We start from the raw sequence: 24,494 nt of genomic DNA, 5'->3' as shown, positions 1-24,494 counted from the left end.
TGGGCCTAGTCTGTTGGTATTAGTCTTTTGTTTCTTTGCCTGTTAGGGTTAGGTTAGTTTTCTATACATATGATACTTTATAACTCTACAAAATAACAAGTCATTCACAATGTAGTCATTTTGAGTTATGTAGCCGTCCGGCAATCTTGTTTAATAAAATAATGTTCACAGTTATAGTTCATTTGTTCGTCCGTTTATTTTCAACTCCCCGCAGGCATGGAACGGATGCTGCAGTTTTTATCATCCTAGGTTACGATTATTGGAGAGCCTATGGCAAGGTTGGATTTCCTTGCCGGAAACCCGGACTCTGGTGGTGGCTCCATCGTCACACACAGCGCATTCAAGCTTCGTTTATGGGCGCTCAAGGTGTAGAATTGAAGGGTTGGATTGTGATGGAGCTTTGAACATGCAATTGCAGTTGTGGCTCTCTCTCGTCAGTACAACTACTGCAGTTACATGCTATATATAGCCTTATATACTAGTCAACCATATGTAATACTTTTCAATTTTGACTAAACAACACAAAATGTTACCAAGAAACAGTCATGCCGATAAAAAACTTACTCGCAATTCATCACAACGACATCGCGAAAAGACAACGGAAAACGTGCATTGGGAATATCTTTCATCGGATATCGCACCTTGTTTAAGTAACACAAGAAGGAACTTGTAACTCAGTTGCTTTTGCACCGGAATCACTTAAAGTTTTAATTCCAGTCGTTCGAATAAGCAGACCGCCTCCACTCAAATTTCAGACATCCAAAAGAATTTACCCTGAAATGTTCCTTAGTGATGACATATATAGAGGCACCATAACAATTGAATTCAACTTTATAAGTACATTATATAGAGATCAAGTTGCATCGCAGAGGACAAGATTGTTTCATGTAAACTCTACTCTTTACACGATTTTTCTTCACAAAAAGAATGCCAACACATGATCAAAAAAGGATAACTCAGAAGCAAAAAGCCCAGCTGAAAAACCAAAAACGAAAGTTAAAGACAGGCAGGGGAAAATTACCTACAGCCTTCACCCATAGATCAGGCCCCTCCCACTCAAACGAGGAATCAAAATACAAGACCCCGAATCCGCCACCATTTTTAAGATGGAAGTACACCACAACTAGAGTGAGTAACAAACCTATACAAACTGTACAAAAATTCCTTGTGGGGTATTGCAGGAAATCAAACAAAATCTTGTGGCGCCAAATTCTTCTTAGCTGTATAGATTTACTTCTTTGAGTATGTGAGAAATGGATCTTGAGCAATCCCTAAAACATCTGGCCTCTCTGCTTGATTATATGTTAGACAACGCCGAATGAATTCCTGCCAATAGAAATATGCAGAATGGTATCACCGAGTTGCTCAGAATTCAGCTAACCATGTCCATCAGTGAATGGGAGTTATTTTTTGTATACGCACTTAACAAGGTTTTTTTTAAGTCAAATACTCTCAATGAGGTTTTTTCTTTTTTTAGTTCAAGTACTCTGCTGTCTAGGGTTATGGTCTTCTAAGATGGCAGTAAATTTAGCAATCAAAATAACTTAGGAAGAAAAAGTTTGAAGGATTGCTGAAAATGTTGCCATAGATGGAGATATTAAGGTACTAAGCCTGCAAGAACCCAAGCCTTTCAACATTAATATTTTTCTTTCATTAAAATCTCTTTGCTTTAAAATACTCGTAGTCTCACATATATACTATAGATTCCGAAAGATATATAAACACTCATTAAATACCACAAAACTCTCAAAATGATTAAAAATGTTGTCATTCTGAAACCCATATACATGAATAAAATAACTCTTGGATCGACCTTGTGAATTGTATATTTTGCTCAACTATTCGACTCATACATTCTGAGAAGATGTTTGGTTCAGTGAGCAGCCCATGAAATCTTTGTTTCCCAGGTTAAATCTTTATATTGAAGCACAAGATGGATTATTTCTAAGAACCAACTATTTCCGCTACAGAAAATTAAGCATGCTGTACCAACTGTGAGCACAACTCACCTTTGCCTCATTTGAGATGGAAGGTCGGGAAGGGAATTCAACTTTTCGAGCCTTAATAATTGTGTCTTCCCGTAGTATTCGTTCCTGGGTCTGATCATGGCCAAAAGGCCGTCTTCCAAATAACATTTGGTATAACAGAATACCTGCTGACCAAACATCAACCTGCTTTCCAAGAGGGACTGTGTCAAAAAACCTTGGAACCCAAGCTGAGAAGAATAAAGGGCAAAGAGAAACAGATTGGTTTTCTGATAAGTTATTTTCCAAGTAAGAAGACTCAGGGGACACCAATCGTATCTGTAGTCTAGTACGCGACGGAATTTACGTCTAGACTAGGCTTGAACAATATTGATATAAAACAGAAAAGCTATCTATCTATCAGACAGACAGAGAGAGTATGTGCAGTATAAATGCATTTGGCCACTTGGTTGCACATGTATGTCATGCTGCCACTAGGCAATACAAATATATTAAAGTCACCGACCTTTGAGGATATAAGAGGTGTCTTGCTGAGCTCGAAGCATTCAGGAGGTAAATACCTGCAAATAACAAAGAAATTATTACGTATTCTGCTACTTAAACCAAATGTACTAAAATGTCAAGGAGAAGAAGACAGAGGAGAGCCACGCGAAGACACACAACAAAGCTTAAAGTTACCATTTCTTCCCAATAAATATAATAATAAAGTGAAGATACTAATTTTCAAGTTCAAACATCGTTTCAAATTCCCAGGGAAGCTGAACTTCTTTTCTTTAAAAGCAAATGTAAACCTGCAGATGTACTTAAGCTGAGTTGCATCACTTACCAATAAGTTCCAGCACCCTGGGATGTAAGTTCCATACCCTGGGATCCAACATCATCCTCCACTATCTTGCTAAGACCAAAGTCAGTAACTTTTGCAACCCCAAGCTCATCAAATAGAACATTTCCAGGCTTCAAATCATAATGTATAATCTTCTGTGTTCTTTTGTTCATGTATATAAGACCTTGAAATATCTGAAAGATAATGATCCTAGCTTCCCTCTCAGGTAACACAGGCGTTGCTTTAAGGACAGCATCAAGATCTTTCCCTGAGGGTAGAAAAGGAAATATCAATAAAACCAAAAGGGAGATGAAGAAAGAATGAGACAAGAATTCTCTACAAGACCCGACCACTAATATCTCCATCTTAGAATAAACAAAGATTATTCAAAGGACAGAACGTTGAGAGTATAAATACCACTGCAATACTCTAAGACAGTGCAGAATGTATTCTGATCAATCTCAAAAATGTCCCAAAGTCGAACAATGTGATGATGAACCAAAGTCTTGTGTATATTGTACTCCCGGATTGCATGCCGTATGTAACTCTGCTTCTTCTCTTCACTCCACTGAGCATTTAAACCATGAAGCTTACATGCAACATATCTATGCTCTACCAAGTCAAATGCCTGCTGGAAATTTCTCACTTCAAATCACTGCAAAAAGGTATTTCTTTACAATTGCCAACATTGGCAAATGAATTGTCTAGGCTTTTCATCCAATATATAAACATTTACCATAAACTAGTGGGAATAATTTTAAATGTCAAACCACAATTCTCAAAGTTCTGACCTTGTAAACTTCACTGAATCCCCCTTTGCCAAGAAGATTTAAGAGGGCATATCTGTGGTTGAGAATCTGAAAATTGTTAAAACGGGAACCATCCTCATCTCGTATGCGTTTCATCTCACGTATAAGCCTTCCCTTCTCCAGTTCATAACGGTCTCTTTCACGCAGGATAACTTCCTCCTCCTTCAGAAGTCCATAGACAAAAGACAAACAAATGAGAAAACCAGGACTTCCTTCCTAATGAAAATAAAAACAGAATGAAAAATCCAAAACAGAAATTAAAGAAACTAGTAAGCTTACTCGTTTGATGCTGGCAAGACGGGATTTATAGATCTCATCCTGAACTAGAAGTTCTTCTTGCATTCCAGTTTCAGCATCAACTCCATCACCCTTATCTTCAGGAAATGAAAATCCGTAAATCCAACGGATTGATAGATAGTGAGAGAGACAGAGTGAAACAGAGATTAACTCCAACAGAAACCATATGATTAAATTGCACTGAAAAAAAAATGATTGAATTCCTAGAATGTGGTATAAACCAAATTAACCAAAACAAGAAAGGTAATAAGAACAGTCATGCATAAGAACTTTACCACTTTGCTTTTTCTTCAATGACTTTCGCTGCCGCTCAACAGCCTCCTTAGTTTCTAATAATTGTCTCTACAAAATTAACATAAATATGTTAATAAATGCCATATGAAAATCCAAAAATGGATGTACGAGAAAAAGTACAACAATCGTAAATTGATTAAAAGACAGCATTTGTAGAGAGAAAAGAAAGTGTGATCCTCTCCCTTAGGCCTGGAAGCTCTATAGACACTATGAACTTAAACAAGGAGCATCGAAGCTCTAGTAACACTAAACCTACAATGTTCATAGCTGTGAAGGAGATAATCATTCTAAAATCTAAGATATACGCTTTATAATAGATATACACTGGTGACATAATTTCATCACATCCTTACCAAAAGGGCCAGGAATAGAAAGTTACCATCCAACCAACATTTCATATTTAAGACCAAACTAAATCAAATTACATATGTGCTTCACAGACCCTTGACACTAAATAAAAATAAATCTGGAATATAGAAATGCTGCAACAAGTACATACTGATAACTGAAAGTCATGTGCACACAACGTGAGATGAAACTGGCATCCAAACCAGACTTAGGAAAAATAATCTCCAATTAATAGTGTACTAAAACCTTAAAAACTTTAGACATCAGTAAGTAGTCTGGAATCCTAATGTGACTTTGCTAGGGAAACCTTAATACTCTCATTGTTTTTGTCAAATGACTTTTTTCTTTTCTAGTACTTTCTGGTTCAAGCATTATGAAATGCACTTCTATTTGCAAAAATGGTTCAGATTATTTGATAAGTGGCCAAAAAGAAGGCCATAAAAGTAGAAAAGCTCACTGTGGCTAAACATAATAATAAATCTGCGTGACAAAGCAAACTAAAAGAAAAATGTCAGATAAGAACATACAAGATGAGCATTGAGATCTTTCAAGGCTTGCCCATCTTCCCATGTCTCAGATATGACAGTTCCAGCTCTGCAATGGACAGAAAATTATTTGCGAAATATTTGGAAGAAAAATGGAATGACTAAGATGAGAGGAGCCCATACAAATTTTGAAACGACAAGGAAATCCCTCAAGCACGAAGAACTCTTTCAAAGTACCAAATATACAAACTGCAATAAAATGATGCATTACCTGATGACACCCACATTGCCAAGCCTCAAAGAGTCCTGTCGTACTTTCAACCTTGCTTCCTGCCTTTCTGCTTTCGAAACAGATATCAGCAGATCGGAGATCACTTTTGTTCTCTGCATAAGTGGAAACCAGAACTTGTATCCATTACATCAATTTTCCAGCATACAAACGATAAACACAAAATTCACGCAGAATGCAATCATTTCTCACCTGCTGCTTGTATACAGAAAAATGAATCCAACAGTTCATAATCATTACAAAAGAACTTCCGTCGAGGCTTTGTATCATGATTCATGTGTAAATGAATCTTAAAAGATGACCTATCTTGAACGAAATGCACAAGCCTCATTTTAAAATGACATTTATGTATGTGAGTATGCACACAATAGCCTGTTAATTTAAACTAAAGGCTGTTTGAGAACTGGATGACCACTCCAATGGTGCCTACAGTTAAGGCCCTCCGATAAAGGGACAGGACTAGAACCCGCCCACAAAATTTCAATTGACAAGACTGGTATAATAAAATTACCATACTAGTTTACTGAAATTATTAGTGACGATATTAAAACAGAATAGGGCGACTTAGTATAAAAGTCTATCTGTACTTTGTTTTCCCATGAAAGTTGACAGCAAATGATAAAGAACAAAATGCAACAATGTAGCAGAAAAATACCACAAAAAATTTAAAAATAACAATATAATTGGAAATACTGATGAATATAAATTGTCTAGAAGAGCACACCTTCGGCTTCATTTTCTGTTCAAGGTCTTTTACTTCATTCAATTCCTACACATCACAGACAACAATGGAAGGCTATAAAAAATAGAAAACAGAGATGAACAGATTTGCATTCTAGACAAGAGCCTAAGAAAAAAGTGACACTACATTAGCATATTGTTCTCTTGACAATACTGGCAGTTACTTTATTACCTTCTCTGATTGACGGCAAAGATTCTGATAATCAGAGGCCTCTTGACGTGATTTTCGTAAGTCTTCCTCTAGCAAAGCAACTGTTGCACGTAACGATGCAACCTCCTCCTAGTTTGACAAAGAATGGTACAACTATGAATTATGTGCCTCTAGGGTAACGTAACCATTTTAAGTATGCTGCTTGAACTATAAAGGCCGTTCTCTTACTCAACTCTCATGCCAGCACCCACCCCCCCCAAAAAAGAAAAAACAAAAACCAACCCCAAATAAGTATCGTCTAAAGAGTAACAAATAATTGCAAAATGACTTAACAAATCCCCAAATCATACATCTAGTGAAGAGCGGTTGTCATTCCAAAGCTGCTCTTTAGGCCTGCTATCACTATCCTGCAAGTATGAACGTGTGAGAGCAGTTTGTGCTCATGAATATTTCTGTTCTACATACACCAACAAGAATAAACCCCAGAGAAAAAAGAAGCACAGGTCAAAACAGACAAGTTTTCCATTGATCATAAATGATGTACAGACCAGAAAATTAGAAGAAAAGCTTGCAATTGGCTCATTACTCCAACTAAATTAAGCTGAATTTGAATTATCCCACATGTTTTTGTGCTGACACCCCTGTAGACGCTAAAAATCTTAGTCTCTCCCATATAAACTCTAAATCTGACTGTAGTCTACTTGAAAGAGGGACCGGATTAAACACGCATGGAATAGGATGCAGGGATGGCTCAAAATGGGAAATCATAAATTTTATCGGAAGATTATATATATGGTTTTTATAGTTTCTGGTGAGCATTTTTTCACGCCAATGGAAACATGATTTGCCGTCACACCACAATATCACCATATATTGCCTTTCGACATCATTTGCAGATTCTTTCAGCCACTTCTTTACTAGTACAATTTTAATCACCTAGTTTAGCAAAACAGAAGACATGTAAGGTACACGTGATACAATGGGCAAATTGCCAAACTCACAAACATTCTCTACACCCCAGGTTTGCGAAATATTTAAATGCCTTCATTTTTCAACTTCATAAAATATTTTGAACAATATTAACTAAAACTTAAAACAAAAGCATACACAGGGCCATGTGTGTAAACCAAGTGATAAACTGTGGCAGTCAATGTCACCTCATTACCAGGTGACATATATGCATTGGCATTTCATAGTCAATATTTCAATTAGAAAAATAGACAGATGTCAAGCAGAGATGCAGGTCCTGATAAAACTCCATTCGTGGCTAACAGATCCTCAATCAATTATCTAAGAAATATGATCTTAAAGAGAACATTTAAACAATGGCAAAGAAAATATATAGTGAGAATTTTTTATACAGAGAACAACAGATACAGCTGACCCAGTCCATTAAAAGAAAAAACACGTCCTGATAGCAGAATACAGTACATAATTTGTAACCATAACAAATAAAATACGAGCATAAGAGATAACAGCCTGATGATGGCAGAATATAATGATGCATAGAAGATAACTACTACCTTAAAAGAATAAGGATTAAACTGAAACAGCTCATGCGTACGAGCATACCTTATTGTATGGGTTCTCAGACTGACCATTAAGGGGTGAAACTGTCGAAGGAGTAACTAATAATTTTGTCTGATCACTGACTCTTGAACCGCGAACCCTATTTGAAACTGAATGCCCCCTACCACGACCATGCTTTTTCTTGTTTAAATCAGAAGTTGCTGTGGCATTGGTGGTTTCTACAACCATCTGCCTCCCATCAACCACTGCCTGCATGTGATTTTTTATTTCAGATTAATTTTTCAAGATTTATATATAATCTATTTTATAAGTGGAAGAAAGGAAGAAGAAGAATTTCCTGCATGTAAAAAAATAAGTAAACTAATGAACACCATGATCCCAACTTTTCATCTAAACTATACTTTGATGAGTTTTCCAAAACCGTACTTCCTCAAACATGCTAGAACTGATTTAGATTATATCATTTGAAGCCAAGAAACTAGTCGTGTGTATGATCAATTAAAATCAGTGGCTACAGTATTATCCTAAAGCTTCCAACCAAATTTAACTTGAAAAAGAGCCTACCTCAACATGTTCAAGAACGGTTGAATTACCATCTTCTTGAAGTTTCTGGCGCTTTTGAGTGTTGGCTTGTATCAGAAACTCCTCTCCATTCTGTCATAAGAATATGAACTTGAACATAAATCATAGCAACTCGAGAAGATCCAAGAATCTGATAGTTTAATGAGATTTATGTATTTAATGCTGTTAAACATGTCTAAATTCTAAATCAAAATATAATAATATGTAACTGATTGTTTTCAAAGGATAAGATAGCTTCTTTTGGTATTTTCTTGTTTTGTACGTGGATTTCTTGTTCACTGCTGGATATTAGTATTATCTCAACTTTATAAACAATTTCGTTTCTTACAAACAGAAAATCCTTTGGAAAAAACAACTCCAAAAACTGGTGACAGAGGCATGCAATCCGAACTTGGTAAGCAAATCATAATCGTGAATGGAAATTTCACAAATGTAAAGGGTTATATAAATGGTATGAAGAAAAGAAAATTTCCTATTCCAGTTGCACAATCTAGTCCATCAGTTGGCTATTATAATCCAAATATTGTTTTGATTCCTCTCGAAAAATCCAGTCTCATTAATTTGGCATTTAATTATCAAGGATGTAATGCCACAAGCAATTTCGAATTTTTTTATCACCTAGCAGGCCTTTAATCCAATATGTAATTGTATTGTTTGATTTTAGTGAATCACTCAAGTAAGGTAGATCAAGACGGTTTTGAATACATTCAACTTAGTATTAGCTTATACCAGCACAACGACAACAATTTCATTGATTAATTAGTATTTAATGGACATAACAACTGTAAATAAACATACCCACAATCGATCAATTCGCTACCATCAGCATCAATCCCAACTAGTTAAAGTTGAAAGCACCCAACCAACTCAATGAATTACAAGCAATGGGTACAGAGTTGAGAGAGAAAAGGACTTACATCATCGTCGGAATCACTCGAAGTTGATGGCTCGGCCAAGTCAGCCGTGGTGAATCTCGGAGCGGAGGAGAGGGAGGACCAAGCGGACTGCGGCAGTTGCTGTTGCTGGAGAGCAGGAGGGGCGGCGGAGGCGGAGGAGGCCTTGCCGACCATTCGGGCTTCGAGCTTGGCAATCTTGGTGGGCAGAGAGTGGTCCGACTGGTTGGAGGAGTTGGAGGAGAAATGGATGAGCATGTCATCCGACATTGCTAATATTAAACCAATCACGAGAGTCAACAGTTATGGGTAAAAAATAAAAATAAAAATTCAAAATTTTCAGATCATTTGGACGAAAGGGGGTTTTGATGTTGGAGAGAGAGAGAGAGAGAGAGAGAGAGAGAGAGAATTAGGGTTTTGAAATTGGGAGGAGGGGAGGAGGGAAGGGGAAATTGGGAATTGCGGAAGAAGCTTTGGTCTGGTGTGGTTCAAGCAAAAGCTAGGAAATTGGGGGAATAAGAAACGAATGACTTGTTTGGGACTCTTTTCGCATTTGGTTGCGGTGGGAGAGGTGTGAAGTTTTGGGCGCGATGCCCGTGCCCTTGCAATTCATTGCTTTTGCTTCCAACTTTTTGGAAATTGGAATCCAATGTTTTAACTTTAGGTTATTTGCGGTAATACCCCTTAAACTCAACTCGAGACTCATTTACGAAGGGGTAGGCCGCCCACATAGCGGGTCTTTGTGGCTCGAATGGTTGTTAAGAGAAACCGTTCTATTTTCTCTAAATTACTCTCTATTCTCTTTAGAGTGTATTTGTTGCACCTCATTATTTCAGATTTGACTAAATTCAGAGACTAAGAGCATCTCCAATGGAAGTCCTTATTTAGGGACTCCCACCACTACTTTTGAGTACTCATTCAAAGGGATTTTTTTGTGTCCTTGAATGAACATTGTCTAAGAGCAAGTGAACAGTAATAAATTGGAGTGAACAGTAATAGGCTAAGGCATCTTCATCCCTAAAAAAATGCGCTGGCACCCAGCGCATTTATTTGGTGTGTTTTTTTTTTTTTTAAGTTTATTTCGGATAAGATTTTTAACCAATTTCAGATAAAATTGCAAATAAACTTAAAAAAATACACACTAAAATAAAATTACATACTCATCAAATAAACTTATAGAAAAAATACACACTAAAAAATAACTTTAATGTGTAAGGTGGAAGATGAGGGTTAGGTATTTATAGAAAAAAAAATAACTTTTTTAAAATTTTACTGTATTTTTTAAAAAAAAATATGTATTTTTTATATATTTTTAATTAATTTTAATGTAGTTAATTAATCTGAACCGATGGATTTGAAAAATATTCAAATCCAAGAGCCCAGGATCGGCCACATGGCCATGCGCCAGTAAATGGTCTGGCTTCTTGGTCAGCCAGAGACCAGCATGGACTGGGTGCCAGGCTGTTGCGCGGGCTGGAGGACATGGATAGGGTGCTGGGCTGCTATTTGGACTGAGTGCTAGGCAAAGTCCACTCCGGTGGACTTGCTCTAATGGTAGAATCCTTATAGTAGAATCCTTAAATTTAAAGTTTTTATGATTATACGTGATAATTTGATTAGGTCCACATTTTTTGCTTATGTTAACAAATTTTTAATTAATTAAAAGCATTAGAAGCAAAATCTTCAATCGAGACTGTAGGTTCCGTTTTCCACTGAAGGTGCATATTTTTTTTGTTTATGTTAACTATTTTTTTAATTAATTAAAAGCATTAAAAACTACAATCAAGATTGTGGATCCCATTTTCTACTCAAGGTTGTCCTTGTACAATGAGATTATGTAGACCTGGCATTCGTGTCGTGTTTTTCATGTTTGTGTCGTTTTTGTGTCATACCCGATATATTAACGGGTCGTGTCGTGTAACATTCATTAAAATAAACGGGTAAAATGACCCGACCCGAAATCGACCCAATAATATTAACAAGTAATATGACTCGACCCATTACCCATTAAGGAAAATATATTTTAAACCAATAAATAATCAAATGAAAAACATAATACTAAATAAGTATATACATACCATATTGTCACATCCAAAACATAAAAACACATTTTTCTTTTAAGTATATTTTCATTTACCTAAAGTCTTTAATGAGTTTTTAATTAATGTAGAAGTGTAAAAAAATATATAAACGCTCGTAATGACAAGCTTTACAACTTTCATGAAGAGCTTAACTTCGAAATTCACCACTATAATCATATAAATCATAGATCAAAATTTAACCGTTAATTGTTGTTTACATACGCTTCATTGTTCTCATCAAATTTTGTTTTTTCAAATTTTTTTTTTTAAAACTTGATCTATTATAGGATGCAAGAAGATGAACGGTTTGGATCGTTAATATTATATTTAGAGTTTTACGGTTAGTGAAAATATTGCTTGATGTTTATAAAATTTCTACAAATTATATGACATCGACTCATATTTCAGTTAACCGTAAATATCGAAACGTGATATCAAAGATCTGAACTGTTCATCTTCTTACATCTGCCAGATGATCATGTTTTCAAAAAAGAAAATTAAAAAAATGAAATTCAATAAGAAGAATAAAGCGTAAATGGCAATCGATGGTTAAATATAAATTTAAGGTTTATGAATTATAGTGTTGGATTTCGAAGCTGACCCCTTCATGAAAGTTGTAAAGTTTGTCACTATGAGTGATTGTATATTTTTTTACAATTTTTACACTTCTAAAATAATTATTATTAATTTTATTAATTTTTCCCTCAAATAAAAAACATTATTCATAAAGGTTTAGAGGATTTTAAAAATCTAAACGATAATGTAAGTGTAACCATTATCTACTCGTAGAGGAATAATGATGAATCAATAGTGTTTATATATTCTTTCGCATTTTTCATACTTGTATGTATGTCTTCTTAGTTCTTGCCTATACAAATACTAAATTAGTTTATTTTAATTTTGGACAACAACATGTTAAGTAAAATTTATCATAGTAATGATAATATGGAACTCTCATAATAAAAATAAATAATGACAAAAACTTTTTTTTTGAAACTTATATAGAATAATAATACAAAACTATATATTTAATATAGAATATATTGTATATATTAATATGGCTATTGTATTTTATAATAAATCTTTTAATAATTAAACTTTAAAATTATCAAAATAAATTTTTTCTTAACGGGTCAAAACGGGTTACCCACGTGTTACCCGCGTGTATACCCGTTATTAACGGGTCACCCGATAAATTATCGTGTTGATCCGAAACCCGTTATTTTCGTGTCATTTTCATGTCGTGTCACCGTGTCGTGTCAGAAACTGTTAGGTCTAAGATTATGCATCCGGTGAGTCCCTATACTTTAGGGACTCATTTTTCGATCAATTGGAAACTCATTTTGTCTGTATATTTGTTTTATACCTATTTAATATGGTGGTTGTCCCTATTTAGAGATTTCACTGGAAATGATCTTATTATTGGTTTTTTTTTTTTTTTTTAACAAATGATATTTTCTACTCTAAAAGGGAGGAGGTGGGGTTAGCCAAACAATGAGCTAGCAATAACGTGGTTCAACTTTACCTTTGGTGAGAATCAAACCTAAGATCTCTCACTTACAAATGAAAAGCAATATCACTAAACCGTTGTATTAAGTGGCGATGTGTTCTTATTAAGTGCAAAGAAAGGTTGATATTCTAAAATACTTTTTCCTTCTTTCGTTCTTTGTTGCTTTGTACAAACATTAGGAATGATCTAAAAAGGTCACTGGCACATGTATACGTCCATTTAGTGATTCAATCGTAAATATAGATATTGAAGAAACTTTCTAACCAAAATCATTTCGGTTTCTTTTCTCATATTTTAAGTTTTGAACGAAGTAATGTTTGTGTATTGCCTAATCTTTTGTGATAAGATTCAGTTTCAGACTTGGGTGGTACGGGAAAAATTAAGCCATGACAATAAGGATAATGGTACTTAATGTCTATCTATGCAGAGACGAAACCAGAGATTTGTATGAATGGGGGCATCTTCAAACAATAGTCACAATTAAAAAGCTAAAAAATTTACTGAACTAAACACTTGGAATTATTGTTGGCAAAATCAGTCATATTGACACCAATTAACATATAGGGTTTAATTGTATTTTAATTATGGTTGGTCATTGGGATGCAAAACTATACAATTTTTATGGGGAACAAAAAAATTGAACGGGAGCATCCACCCCTCTAGGCCTATAGTGGCTTCGTCCGTGTATCTATGCACATTAATTTGGTTTAAATTACTATAATTATTTTATCAAACGTCAGTGTTTCAGTTCATGCGTATAAAATTTATAGACGAATGTGCATTAGTACGCTTTGGAATGGATAAATATGGATTAATTAGGTTCGTTCAGATTAAGTTGATACGCATACATATTGCTCTTAAAAGGAATCTTTTAGGAAACATGTTGCAAGCTTTTCTATTCATTATTGATCTAGTAAATTAGTGGGAGCATTAATTTGAATTCAGTTTATCTTTCGAACATTATGTTTCGAACATTATGTGTAGGCATCAAAATTTCGGTGAAATAAATGTTGATCAATAATTAGAATTTAAACGTTCACGTGTCACATAAATTTTACACATAGCATGTGACTCAACAAAAAATCGAGAATCATCAGAAAAGTCATCAAACATGACACGTGTCAACGCTTGGCAGAAATGATTTATTTCATCTGATTATTTAAACCCAAAAATCAAGTTTTGGAATTCTATAAATAGGAAGCCAAGGCATTCATTTGAGGGGAGACCAATTCATAACCAATTCACCTCACACCAAAACCTTGAAGCTTTGAAACTCCAAAGATCCCAAGCAAATCTCGAAGAATCAAGAAAGCTATCTTCGTTCTTCATCATATCCTCCTTCAAGACCAAGCCCCAACGGCCCTTGAAGAACTTCCTTATTCAAGATCAAACCCCAACGACCTTTGAAGAACTTCCACTAATTCAAGATTAAGCCCCGACGGCCCCTTGAAGAAAGTGTTCATCATTTATTCATTCATCCCTAGATCAAGCCTCGACGGCCCTTTGGATCAACGACGTCAACAAATCCGCACAACTGTTTATCCTAAGATCAAGCCCCAACGGCCCTTGGATCAACAGCCCAACCCACAAATCTACACATTACAAAGATCGAATCAGAGGCTAAATTTGTAGAAAAGATTGTAACCCCTAAATCATCAATACAAATATTATTTTGTACACGTGTTCTTGTCTCGTTCATCGCAGGAATTTCCGTGTTTACAAATTTGGCACGCCCAGTAGGACCTCTCTGCCTCTCATCTTTATCTTTAAATCCACAAGAAACACACATGGCATCAAGGAAGGCTCAAGCTGTTTCGGCAACCAACGCGAAGAACAAGGGCATCCTCGCCGCAGGCGGTGTCACTTCGGGCATCATAACTCGAAGCAGGGCAAGAGCTCTTTCTGCCTCATTTTCCACCCCTGCACCAACTCTGCCGAAGGAATAAGAGTACCCAAGACACGAACCTGTGATCATCTTGGCCTCGCTAAGGGCGCCAATGGAGGAAAGCCCAAGGAAGTACCCTAGTTCCATGCTTTCCGATGTCGGCTCAAGCGGCAGCTCAGCCATGCAAGTCATGACCACTGGAGCGACTTCCATCGATGATCAGCTGACTCATATGAATGAAGTGATCACAAGGCTAACAAGGACTATGAAAGAAAAAGACTCATAAATCGCTGCACTCGTTAACCAATTAGAGGCGCAGCACGATGAGAAACCCGACCTAAAAGGTAATCCACCAAATAGAAGAGCTGGTGAAGAAGATGAGCCTTCGGCGGAGAGAGTCGAAGAGAAGCCGAAGCCAGACCAGACAATGGCGTTCATGGGATCTCTTTCTATCCAGCAGCTGCAGGAAATGATTGCCAGCACCATCAAGGCGCAGTATGAAGGAAGCTCGCATGACTCTGTACTATACTCAAAGCCCTACTCCAAGAAGATTGACACTTTGAAAATGCCAAGGGGTTATCAACCGCTAAAGTTCATGTAATTCGATGGAAAGGGAAACCCAAAGCAACATGTCGCCCATTTCATTGAGACCTGCAACAACGCAGGGACAGAAGGAGACTACTTTGCCAAGCAGTTTGTGCACTCGCTGAAAGGAAATGCCTTTGAGTGGTACACGGACCTAGAGCCTGAGTCCATCAACAGCTGGGAGCAATTGGAAAGGGAATTCCTCAACCGCTTCTACAGCACCCGCCGCACTGTGAGCATGCTAGAGCTGACGAGCACGAGCCAATAGAGGGATGAGCCAATCATGGACTACATCAACTAATGGCGCAATCTAAGCCTCGACTGCAAGGCATGCAATGGGGGTTACACTATATCCTTCAAGGCATCAAACCATGGACCTTTGAAGAGTTAGCCGCCCGTGCCCACGACATGGAGCTAAGTATTGCCCATCACGGGAAGAAAGAGTCGATCACTGACTTCAAGAAGGATAAGGTGTTCTCCCCAAATGTAGACAAGACTGGGAAGAAACCCCCCAAGGAAGCGTTCACTGTCAGCACTGCGCACGCCAAGACTGCCTCCGCGCCTATCAAGATCTCATCCAAAACCAAAGCAAAGGAGATAAAAAGAGGTGAGCCTCCTCGCACCCAAGACAGATACAAAAGCACCTTGAGGGAATTAGAGCAGAAAGTGTACCCTTTTCCTGACTCAGACATGGATGTAATGTTAGACGACTTGCTGGAAAAGAAGGTAATCGAGCTACCCGAATGTAAGGGGCCTGAAGAAATGAATCGCATAAACGATCCTAAATACTGCAAGTACCATCGAATCGTGAGCCATCCTGTGGGTAAGTGCTTCGTCCTCAAATAGCTCATCATGAAGCTGGCACAACAAGGGCGAATCGAGCTCGACCTCGAAGACACGGCCGCAACACATACTACTACGATTGCATTTGGATCTTTCGATCCCGTGCCTCTCCAAGCAACACTTGACCATTACTATCAATGCTCAAGTTGCACGATACCTTCTGCACAACCATCGCCGGGGGCAAACGAACAAGATGCACATACCGATGATGAAGAAGGATGGACATTGGTGACTTACAAAAAAACAAGGAAACCAAAACCACAAGCCACAAGACCAAAAGTGGAACAAGTGAGAAAACATCGTCGCCGCAACAGTAGGAAGCCCAAAAGAAACGTAAAAGTTGTTAAGCCAACGTATGCTGGGGAACCTATGGAGTAAGAGCCACGTATTCCTATCTCCTTGCACGAGTACTTCCCGAATGACTTCTTCCAACAGTGCACTATTGCTGCATGCCACATGGTCGAAGTAGAAATAGAAGAACCTTTAAAAGGCAAAGTTATCACCACTGAGGGAGAAAAAACTCTCATGCTCGAAGAAGGTCTGCCAACACACTTTAGCATCGAGGAAAAGCTACGATTTCCAAAGAAGATACGAAGAGCACTGGCAGCGGCCTTGGCAAGTCCCGATGACCATAAAGTGTAAGAAAGTAAGAACGAAATCTTGAAGCTTTGGCCACATGAATGTGCCACATGCTGTGCCGTCGAGGACGCAATCCACTTCACCGACGAAAACTTGCTGCTAGGATCCAAACCTCACAACCGTCATCTCTTCGTCTCTGGGTACGTAAGGGAGCACAAAGTCAACCGCATGCTTATGGATGGTGGATCAGCCATAAACATCATGCCAAAGTCAACAATGACCATAATCGGCATCAAGGCGGATGAACTGTCCCTAAGTCGTCTACTAATCCAAGGTTTTAATCAAAGAGGACAAAGAACGATGGGCATGATCCGAGTGGAGATGACTATTGGTGAACTCAAGTTAAGCACGATATTCCACGTGATTGATGCAAGAACTTCCTACGGCTTGCTCTTAGGAAAACCTTGGATCCATGCGAATGGAGTAGTACCGTCCACTATTCACCAATGCTTAAAATTCTACCGAAAAAGAGTGAATGTGATCTATGGCGACACCAACCATTCACCGAATCCGAATCATATTTCGCAGATGCCAAGTTCTACATGGATGAAAACATGGTGCTCGAAGCTCTTCCAAAAGAGATCAAATCCACAGGCAAAGCAACACTTAAAAAATAGGAGTGGCAAGCCATGCCCAAGAAGCAAGAAGGAGAAGCCATGCCATCTTTAAGCAATGACGATGATGAGCTTGCTAAACCTACAACAACCAAATGGGGTAAGACGCCCTCAAATGGACCAAACACACCCGTCTTCTAATACATCCCAATGTCGAGAAGAAAGAATGGTCGATTTCCGTTCGAAACTGAAGCAAGCAAAGCCGATGCACATCGGCATATGGATAATGTAAAGTTGCTCAAAACGAATGCAGTTTTACCTCTGACACAGCTAGGCGACGCTAAGGTTGCAAGACTACCACAAGGCTTCATAAAAGCTCTACCAAAAGGGGTGGAACCAAGCTTTCTCCCAACCAAGAGGACTGAAGAAGGTTTTAATCCAAACACCTACAGACTCATGTCGAAAGTTGGGTACGACTTCGTTTCTTCTTCGAATCCTGGAAAGAAGGTTTCAAACACCGTCAACAATAAAGAACGTGACCTCATCGAGACTCAAAAGAAGTTGAAGAAAAGCCAAATGCACCCGTGAAGATTTCAAGCAAATGCACCCGTGAAGATTTCAAGCAAAGCAAAAAATGTTAGCACTCAACACATTAGCGTGAGCATTGAACAAAATCCAGAGGACCCTAATCCGCCCCTCGGACTTCGGTCTTCGGTCTTCGATAGGATGAATCGTTCAAGACCCAGAACGTCATCACTTAATCCCATTGGTGGTCAAAACTGAACCTCCGTCTTCAAGACGCTTGACAGGCTAACATCCCAAAGCTCTGTTTTTGAAAGGTTGTCAAAGCCTAAGAAGCAAAGCCACACGGCCAGCTTTCTTCATCGGTCGACTTTGGAAAGACTTGAAGACAACAGGAAGTTTTCTAGAAATAGGGAGACAACGTTAAAGGAAGAAAAGCTCGACAGGCTAGCAGAAAAAGGTGATATTCGAAGCTCAATTACTTCAAGGATGAAGCGCCAAGCAATCTTGGAGGTTGACACAAATGGACCACTGAAAGTAAGAAGGCGCACCATCATCCACACTGGACAATCTTCATGCCAACAAGCCCAAGAGGATGACACTGAAAGGGAGATCCAAGACATCTTCCCTGTCACGATCCGAAAAGACAAAGGAGATGAAATCCCTAAGGAAGACATCACTTCTGGCTTTTTCGACTCAAAGTCGTCGCCTCGATCACTGGGGGCATGCTCCAAGTCAAGCGAAGTTGAATGATGGACTCATGTCGCTTCAAAGAATTACGCATGAAGCCTACGTCGCATCCACAAATGCACCAGTCGAAAAGGGGGCAAGAAACCATTGCTAATACACTTTCAAGCTTGGATGAAGTTGAGATCGACAACATGATCGAAGGTGATCTAATTCAAGAGGTCATGGACGCAGGACAGAACTTATATGTTGCCTTTAAAAAATCAGGGGAACTCCGCGCGAAAGGGTGACACTGAAGAGGAAGTCCAAGATGTCTTTCACATCACGATCCAAGAAAACAAAGAAGACCAGATCCCCGAAGAAGATGCCACTGCTGTGCCGCCACAACTTGAGGATGGGGGGCAAGCCACAGTTGATGATCTCAAGGAGCTCAACTTAGGCACAAAAGAGGAACAGAAACCTATCTTCGTAAGTGCGCTGCTAAGTGTGGACGAGATAAAGGAATATTACCAACTGTTATCAGAGTACAAAGGCGTCTTTGCTTGGACCTACAAGGAAATGCCCGGTCTTGACCCTGTCATGGCTGTGCATCATCTTGCAGTCAAACCTGGAATGCGACCGACAAAGCAAACTCAAAGGCGCTATCGATCTGAGCTCATTCCATAAATCGAGGCAGATATTGACAAGCTAACGAAGCAGGCTTCATTCGAGAGGTGCAATACCTCAAGATGATCTCCAACATCATCATCGTCCTTAAGAAATCTGGACAAATACGTGTTTACGTAAACTTCCGGGACCTCAATGACGCTTGCCCGAAAGACGACTTTCCCTTTCCAATCATCGAAATCATGGTGGACGCAACCATTGGCCACAAGGCACTGTCATTCATGGACGACTCTTCTGGATACAATCAAATTCGGTTGGCTCTCGAAGACGAGGAGCTAACAGCCTTCCGCACTCCAAAAGGTATCTACTGCTACAAAGTGATGCCCTTTGGTCTGAAAAACGCTGGAGCTACATATCAACGTGCAATGTAGAAAATCTTCAATGACATTCTACAAAAAAACGTAGAATGTTACGTAGATGATGTGGTGGTTAAGACAAAGAAAAGATCAGACCACTTGAAGGATTTGAGAATAGTGTTCGAAAAGCTGCGAAAATACAACCTCAAGATGAACCCATTAAAATGTGCGTTTGGCGTCACCTCCAAAAAGTTCCTTGGCTTCATTCTCAAGCACCGTGGTATTGAAGTGGACTAATAAAAAATCAAGGCCATTCAAAGCATGCCTGAGCCAAGAAACCTGCACGAGCTGAAAAGTCTACAAGTACGGCTAGCCTTCATCAGATGCTTAATCTCCAACCTTGCAGGGCGTTGTCAACTGTTTAGCCGACTCATGAAGAAGGATATTCCGTTTGTATGGGACGAAGCATGCCATAATGCTTTTGAAAGCATAAAAAAGTATTTGTCAAGTCCACCTGTCTTGGGGGCGCCTGTGCCCGGGAAACCACTCATATTGTACATTGCCACTCAGGAAAGTTCAGTTGGAGCACTTTTGGTGCAAGAGATTGAATCCCAAAAGCGCTCTACTCCCTCAGCCAAACTCTCACGGGCGTCGAGTTGAACTACTCCCCAATAGAAAAGATATGCCTTGCCTTAGTGTTCGCCATCCAGAAACTCAGACATTACATGCATGCTTACACCATCCATTTGGTTGCCAAAGCTGACCTGGTCAAATACGTCATGTCCAAACCAATCTTGACGGGGCGACTCGCTAAATAGGTGTTGCTTCTTAACCAATATGAGATCATCTACATCTCAGCTAAAGCCGTCAAGGGATAAGCGCTAGCAGACTTTCTTGCCGATCACCCAATCCCAGCTGATTGGAAAATCTTAGACGACTTGCCTGATGAGGAAGTGTTCTACATCGACATCTTCCCGACATGGACGATGTTCTTCGATGGATTTGCACGAGCAGACGGAGCAGGGGCATGAGTAGTATTCATGTCGCCACAAAGGCAGATATTACCTTATTCCTTTCAACAAAGCGAATTATGCTCCAATAACGTCCCTGAGTACCAAGCACTGATCATCAGACTCCAAATGGCGATCAACATGGGAATCACAGCCCTTGAGGTATTTGGCGACTCTAAGCTCATAATCAATCAACTCTTAACTGAATATGAGGTGAGGAAAGATGATCTCATCCCATACTTCTGGCTGGCAACTCAACTGCTACAAGATTTTGAGACTGTAACACTAGAACATGTGCCAAGAAAAGAAAATTAAATGGCATACGCTTTTGCCAACCTAGCCTCAAGCATGACATTAGGAGAAGACGAAGCTGCAGACGTGCCAGTCTGCCAAAGATGGGTGATCCCCCTCATCATCGAAATGCTACTGGATGATACAAATGTCATCTCAGTACTTCCAGTCGATGTTTAAGAGTGGAGACAACCGTTGATCGACTACTTAGAGCATGGAAAACTTCCAAATGATGCTAGACACCGCTCTGAAATACGCCGATGAGCACCTCGCTTCATTTACTATAAAGAAACATTCTACCGGCGCTCTTTCGAATGAGTACTTCTGAGATGCCTAGGTGAGGAAGAAGTTAATCAAGCCATGGAAGAAGCACACTCAGGCGTATGCGGGGCGCATCAATCTGGACAAAAGCTACATTTCCAGCTCAAAAGAATAGGTTACTACTGGCCAAGCTTAAGGAAAAAATTTGTCCTAGCTAAGAACAAGTAAGAACATTTGAATACACATGCAAACTATTAACATTTTAAAGTAGGCATGCATTCAAAACAATTCATAAAACCCATGACTTTCAAAGCCTAGTATATGGTGAACCAAAAGACTCTTTAACAACATTAAAGAGAATTAAGAATTTAGAGATTCTTTACCCTTGAAGCTCATCCTTGATTACACAAGGGATTCACCCAAGTGGAGGGCCTTCAAGTCACCTCCTTGCTCCTTGGATCTTCCTTGTGATTTTCCTCCTTTTAGTGCTCTTTTGCTTCTTTGAGGATTTGAGGATTAGTTCTCCAAAACATCAAAAGCTTGATGTCTCTAAGTCTCCACACCAAGGATGTAGTGTGAAGATAAAATTGATGACTTAGAGAAGATTAGATTGCTAGCTAAAATTCCTCTAAGTGGCCAGCCTCTTTAGAGAAAATGAGAGAAAGTGTTTCACCTCATTTCACCAAGAAAAACCCTGAATGAAAATAAAGCTATAAAGTTGCTTTTATACTTCATTACAAGTGAGTGGCAAACTTGTAATTAATCCAAGTTTGCTCCATTCAACCTAATGGCCGGCCTTACCTTGTTATTGGGCTAATTTGCCCATTTTGTTTTAGTTGTCATACAACTTAAACATAATGGGCCTTGTGGACCAAAACGCTTTTGGGCCCCGAAGCCCAAAACCAACTTAAAAGCCTAATACGAACATTTCGTATAATTAATTAACTAATTAATTAATCTTGACCATTCTTCAATTAAACCATTTAATTGCTTATCCATTTCATTTGATTTCTTCACTTTCACCCTTACTCGGTGTACGATCCATTAGGTTCCATTTAGCGAGGTAGTGGGCGATTGTTACTCTTAACGATCGATTGTGAATTGAAACCACATTTCAATTCTCCCTTAAAATTAGTGTTTGCTAATCTTTAGGGCTTCCACAAACCATGAGTGACACCTAGCAGCATGTCATGGTTACCCAAGCTAATTAGAAGTGGTTGGAGAACCTATCCAGTTACAACTACAATGCAATACAGTCATTCTCTAATACAATACTCTTAATCACATTGTTTGAATGATAGTTTGTTTCATGTCTACTATCCAATGTGATACTTCTCTATATGATTCAATTGAATATGATTTGGAACAAACTTCCTTAGTTATATTCATATGCTTTGGCCAAAGACTCTCGAATCATATCTTAGAGTATTCTCCTTCCACCATGGAAGGTTAGAGATCCCTTGTTGTACATTCATATGCCTACATGACTAGATAGCTTGACCCCAACAATGCAGTGGACACTTCAATGGAATGCCTTTGACATGATCAAAGATCAAGGACCTAACCATTAGACATCTATGATGCCTCAGGTCAAAGGACTACTTTGCATATTGCAACTATCGAGTTCTTATATGACATGTATGTTCGAACTCTCTTTTGATCGTTGTTCAGTGTACTCGATTACTCTTTCGAGCACCTATGTGTTTGTCTTAGTGTCCAACACTAAATGACTTGAGACTAGTCATACTCACGCTTGAGTCAACATAACATATACTAACCTTAGCGGATTGTCAATGCCTAATTGGCAATCCTATGGCTAGGAACGTTTTAGGAATGAACATAAGAGAAAGGTCTCGATAATCTAACTCACTTAGGTCTTTATATGGCTGGCCATTGTAGGTTATTTGGGCTTTGAAGCCCTTTGTGTTTTCAAGTTGTCATACAACTTGAGTTAATGGGCTTGACATTCAAATCCCATTGGGCCTTGCAGCCCAAAAGCAACCCTAGGTCTATAATGAACTTATTCATTCGATTAATTAACATATTAATTAATCCTAGCCATAAATCATTAAACCATTTAATTATCCTTACTTATCTCAGTTGTTTCTTCAATCTCTACCTTACACGATGTACGATCCATTAGGTTCCTTTTAGCGAGACAGTGTGCGATTAGAACTCTTCAAATCGATTGTGAATTGAAACATGCTTTCAATTCTCCCTTTAGTGATTATACACCTTTAGGGCTTCCACAAACCATGAGTGACACCTAGCAGTATGTCATGGCTACCCAAGCTAATTAGAAGAAGTGGAGAACCTATTCAATTTAGGATTACAATACAATACGATACGATCTTTCTCTAATACAATACTCTCAACTGAAGGGAAATCTATGAGATTCATGGATGGGATTTCATAATGACTATCATGCATATACAAATCAAATTTAATATACGAAAGCAGCGGAAGCAATTATAACAAATTATCAAAGCTATAGTCATGCAAATCCCCTTCAAGGTTCATAGGTTTATATATAATGCATCAAATAAAAATTTAGAGAAAAGAACAAAGTGAAGGTTTAGTCTTATACCTCTTGATCTAGACTTGAGACCAAGGATGGACCACCTCCAAGCCCTTTGTTCCTTGAACTCCTTGAGCCTAGCTTCCCTCCTTGCCTCCTCCACTTTGATAGAATGAGTGCTCCTAGGTTCTCTTCAAGTTTCCAAAGTAGGAAACCTCTAAAGATCCTCACCCACTAGAGTAGTGAGAAGGATGAAGGAATAACCAAAAGGGTGTAAGATATGTTAGTAAAAACACCCCTAAGGTGGCCGGCCTTTGTGGTTCAAGAGAGCTATTTTCTTTTGCCTCTTTGTTGTTCAAAACTCACAAAAAAAACCCTTAGGAAAATATCACTATAAAGTTCCTTATATAGACAAAGAAACCTAGCCAACAACTTGACTAAATATCTCACCCTTTCCACACCTAAAATGGCTGGCCTCTTTGTTGTTTGTTTGGACTTTGGGCTTTTGTTATTTCAAGTCATCCAATGCTTGAATAAAAGCCCAATGGGCCCAATTAAACCCGAACGTTTCTTTAAACCAAAAACGATCTTTATCGCTTTTATGATTTCTTTAGACTTTCTAAATCAATCACAACACTTAATTAATCCAATTAATTATTTCCTTCATCCATTAGTTACTCACTACAATAGTGTATTGGTGAACAATCTTTTAGGTTCTAATTAGCAAGGCAGTGAGGTGATTGGCATCAATCCAATTGATTATATTTATTTCAATCACTTAGTGAATTAAAACTTCATTTTAATTCACCTTTCTTCTTTGACGACTACATTTAATCGTCTAGAAGAACTCACAAGCTATGAGTGACATCTAACCATATGTCATAGCCACCCAAGCTAATGTAGAAGTTTATTCGGAGAA

The 24,494-nt window shown here is 38.5% G+C and overlaps 1 protein-coding gene across 3 annotated transcripts; it reads right to left on the bottom strand.

The window, feature by feature from the left end:
• Window positions 1–873: 873 nt before the first annotated feature.
• On the bottom strand, window positions 874–9,826 carry LOC126590795 (serine/threonine-protein kinase TOUSLED-like). 3 transcript variants are annotated; one of them, XM_050256301.1, is made up of 16 exons: window positions 9,252–9,826; window positions 8,317–8,406; window positions 7,795–8,001; window positions 6,573–6,629; window positions 6,244–6,351; window positions 6,055–6,099; window positions 5,313–5,425; window positions 5,084–5,150; window positions 4,190–4,256; window positions 3,897–3,991; window positions 3,600–3,779; window positions 3,226–3,439; window positions 2,812–3,076; window positions 2,491–2,545; window positions 2,010–2,171; window positions 874–1,326 (listed from the first exon to the last, which is right to left on the bottom strand). In XM_050256301.1, the coding sequence occupies exons 1-16, from the start codon at window positions 9,495–9,497 to the stop codon at window positions 1,231–1,233; spliced, it is 2,067 nt and encodes a 688-aa protein (XP_050112258.1). In that variant the 5' UTR covers window positions 9,498–9,826; the 3' UTR covers window positions 874–1,230. The 3 variants fall into 3 exon arrangements, with proteins under 3 accessions (XP_050112258.1, XP_050112259.1, XP_050112260.1); XM_050256302.1 differs by having other exon boundaries at window positions 3,226–3,436; window positions 9,252–9,825; XM_050256303.1 differs by lacking the exon at window positions 6,573–6,629.
• Between the last annotated feature and the right edge of the window lie 14,668 nt (window positions 9,827–24,494).

Source organism: Malus sylvestris, chromosome 11 (genome assembly GCF_916048215.2).
Source record: "Malus sylvestris chromosome 11, drMalSylv7.2, whole genome shotgun sequence".
NCBI lineage: Eukaryota > Viridiplantae > Streptophyta > Magnoliopsida > Rosales > Rosaceae > Malus > Malus sylvestris.
This window is presented reverse-complemented; position numbering and strand designations above follow the sequence as displayed.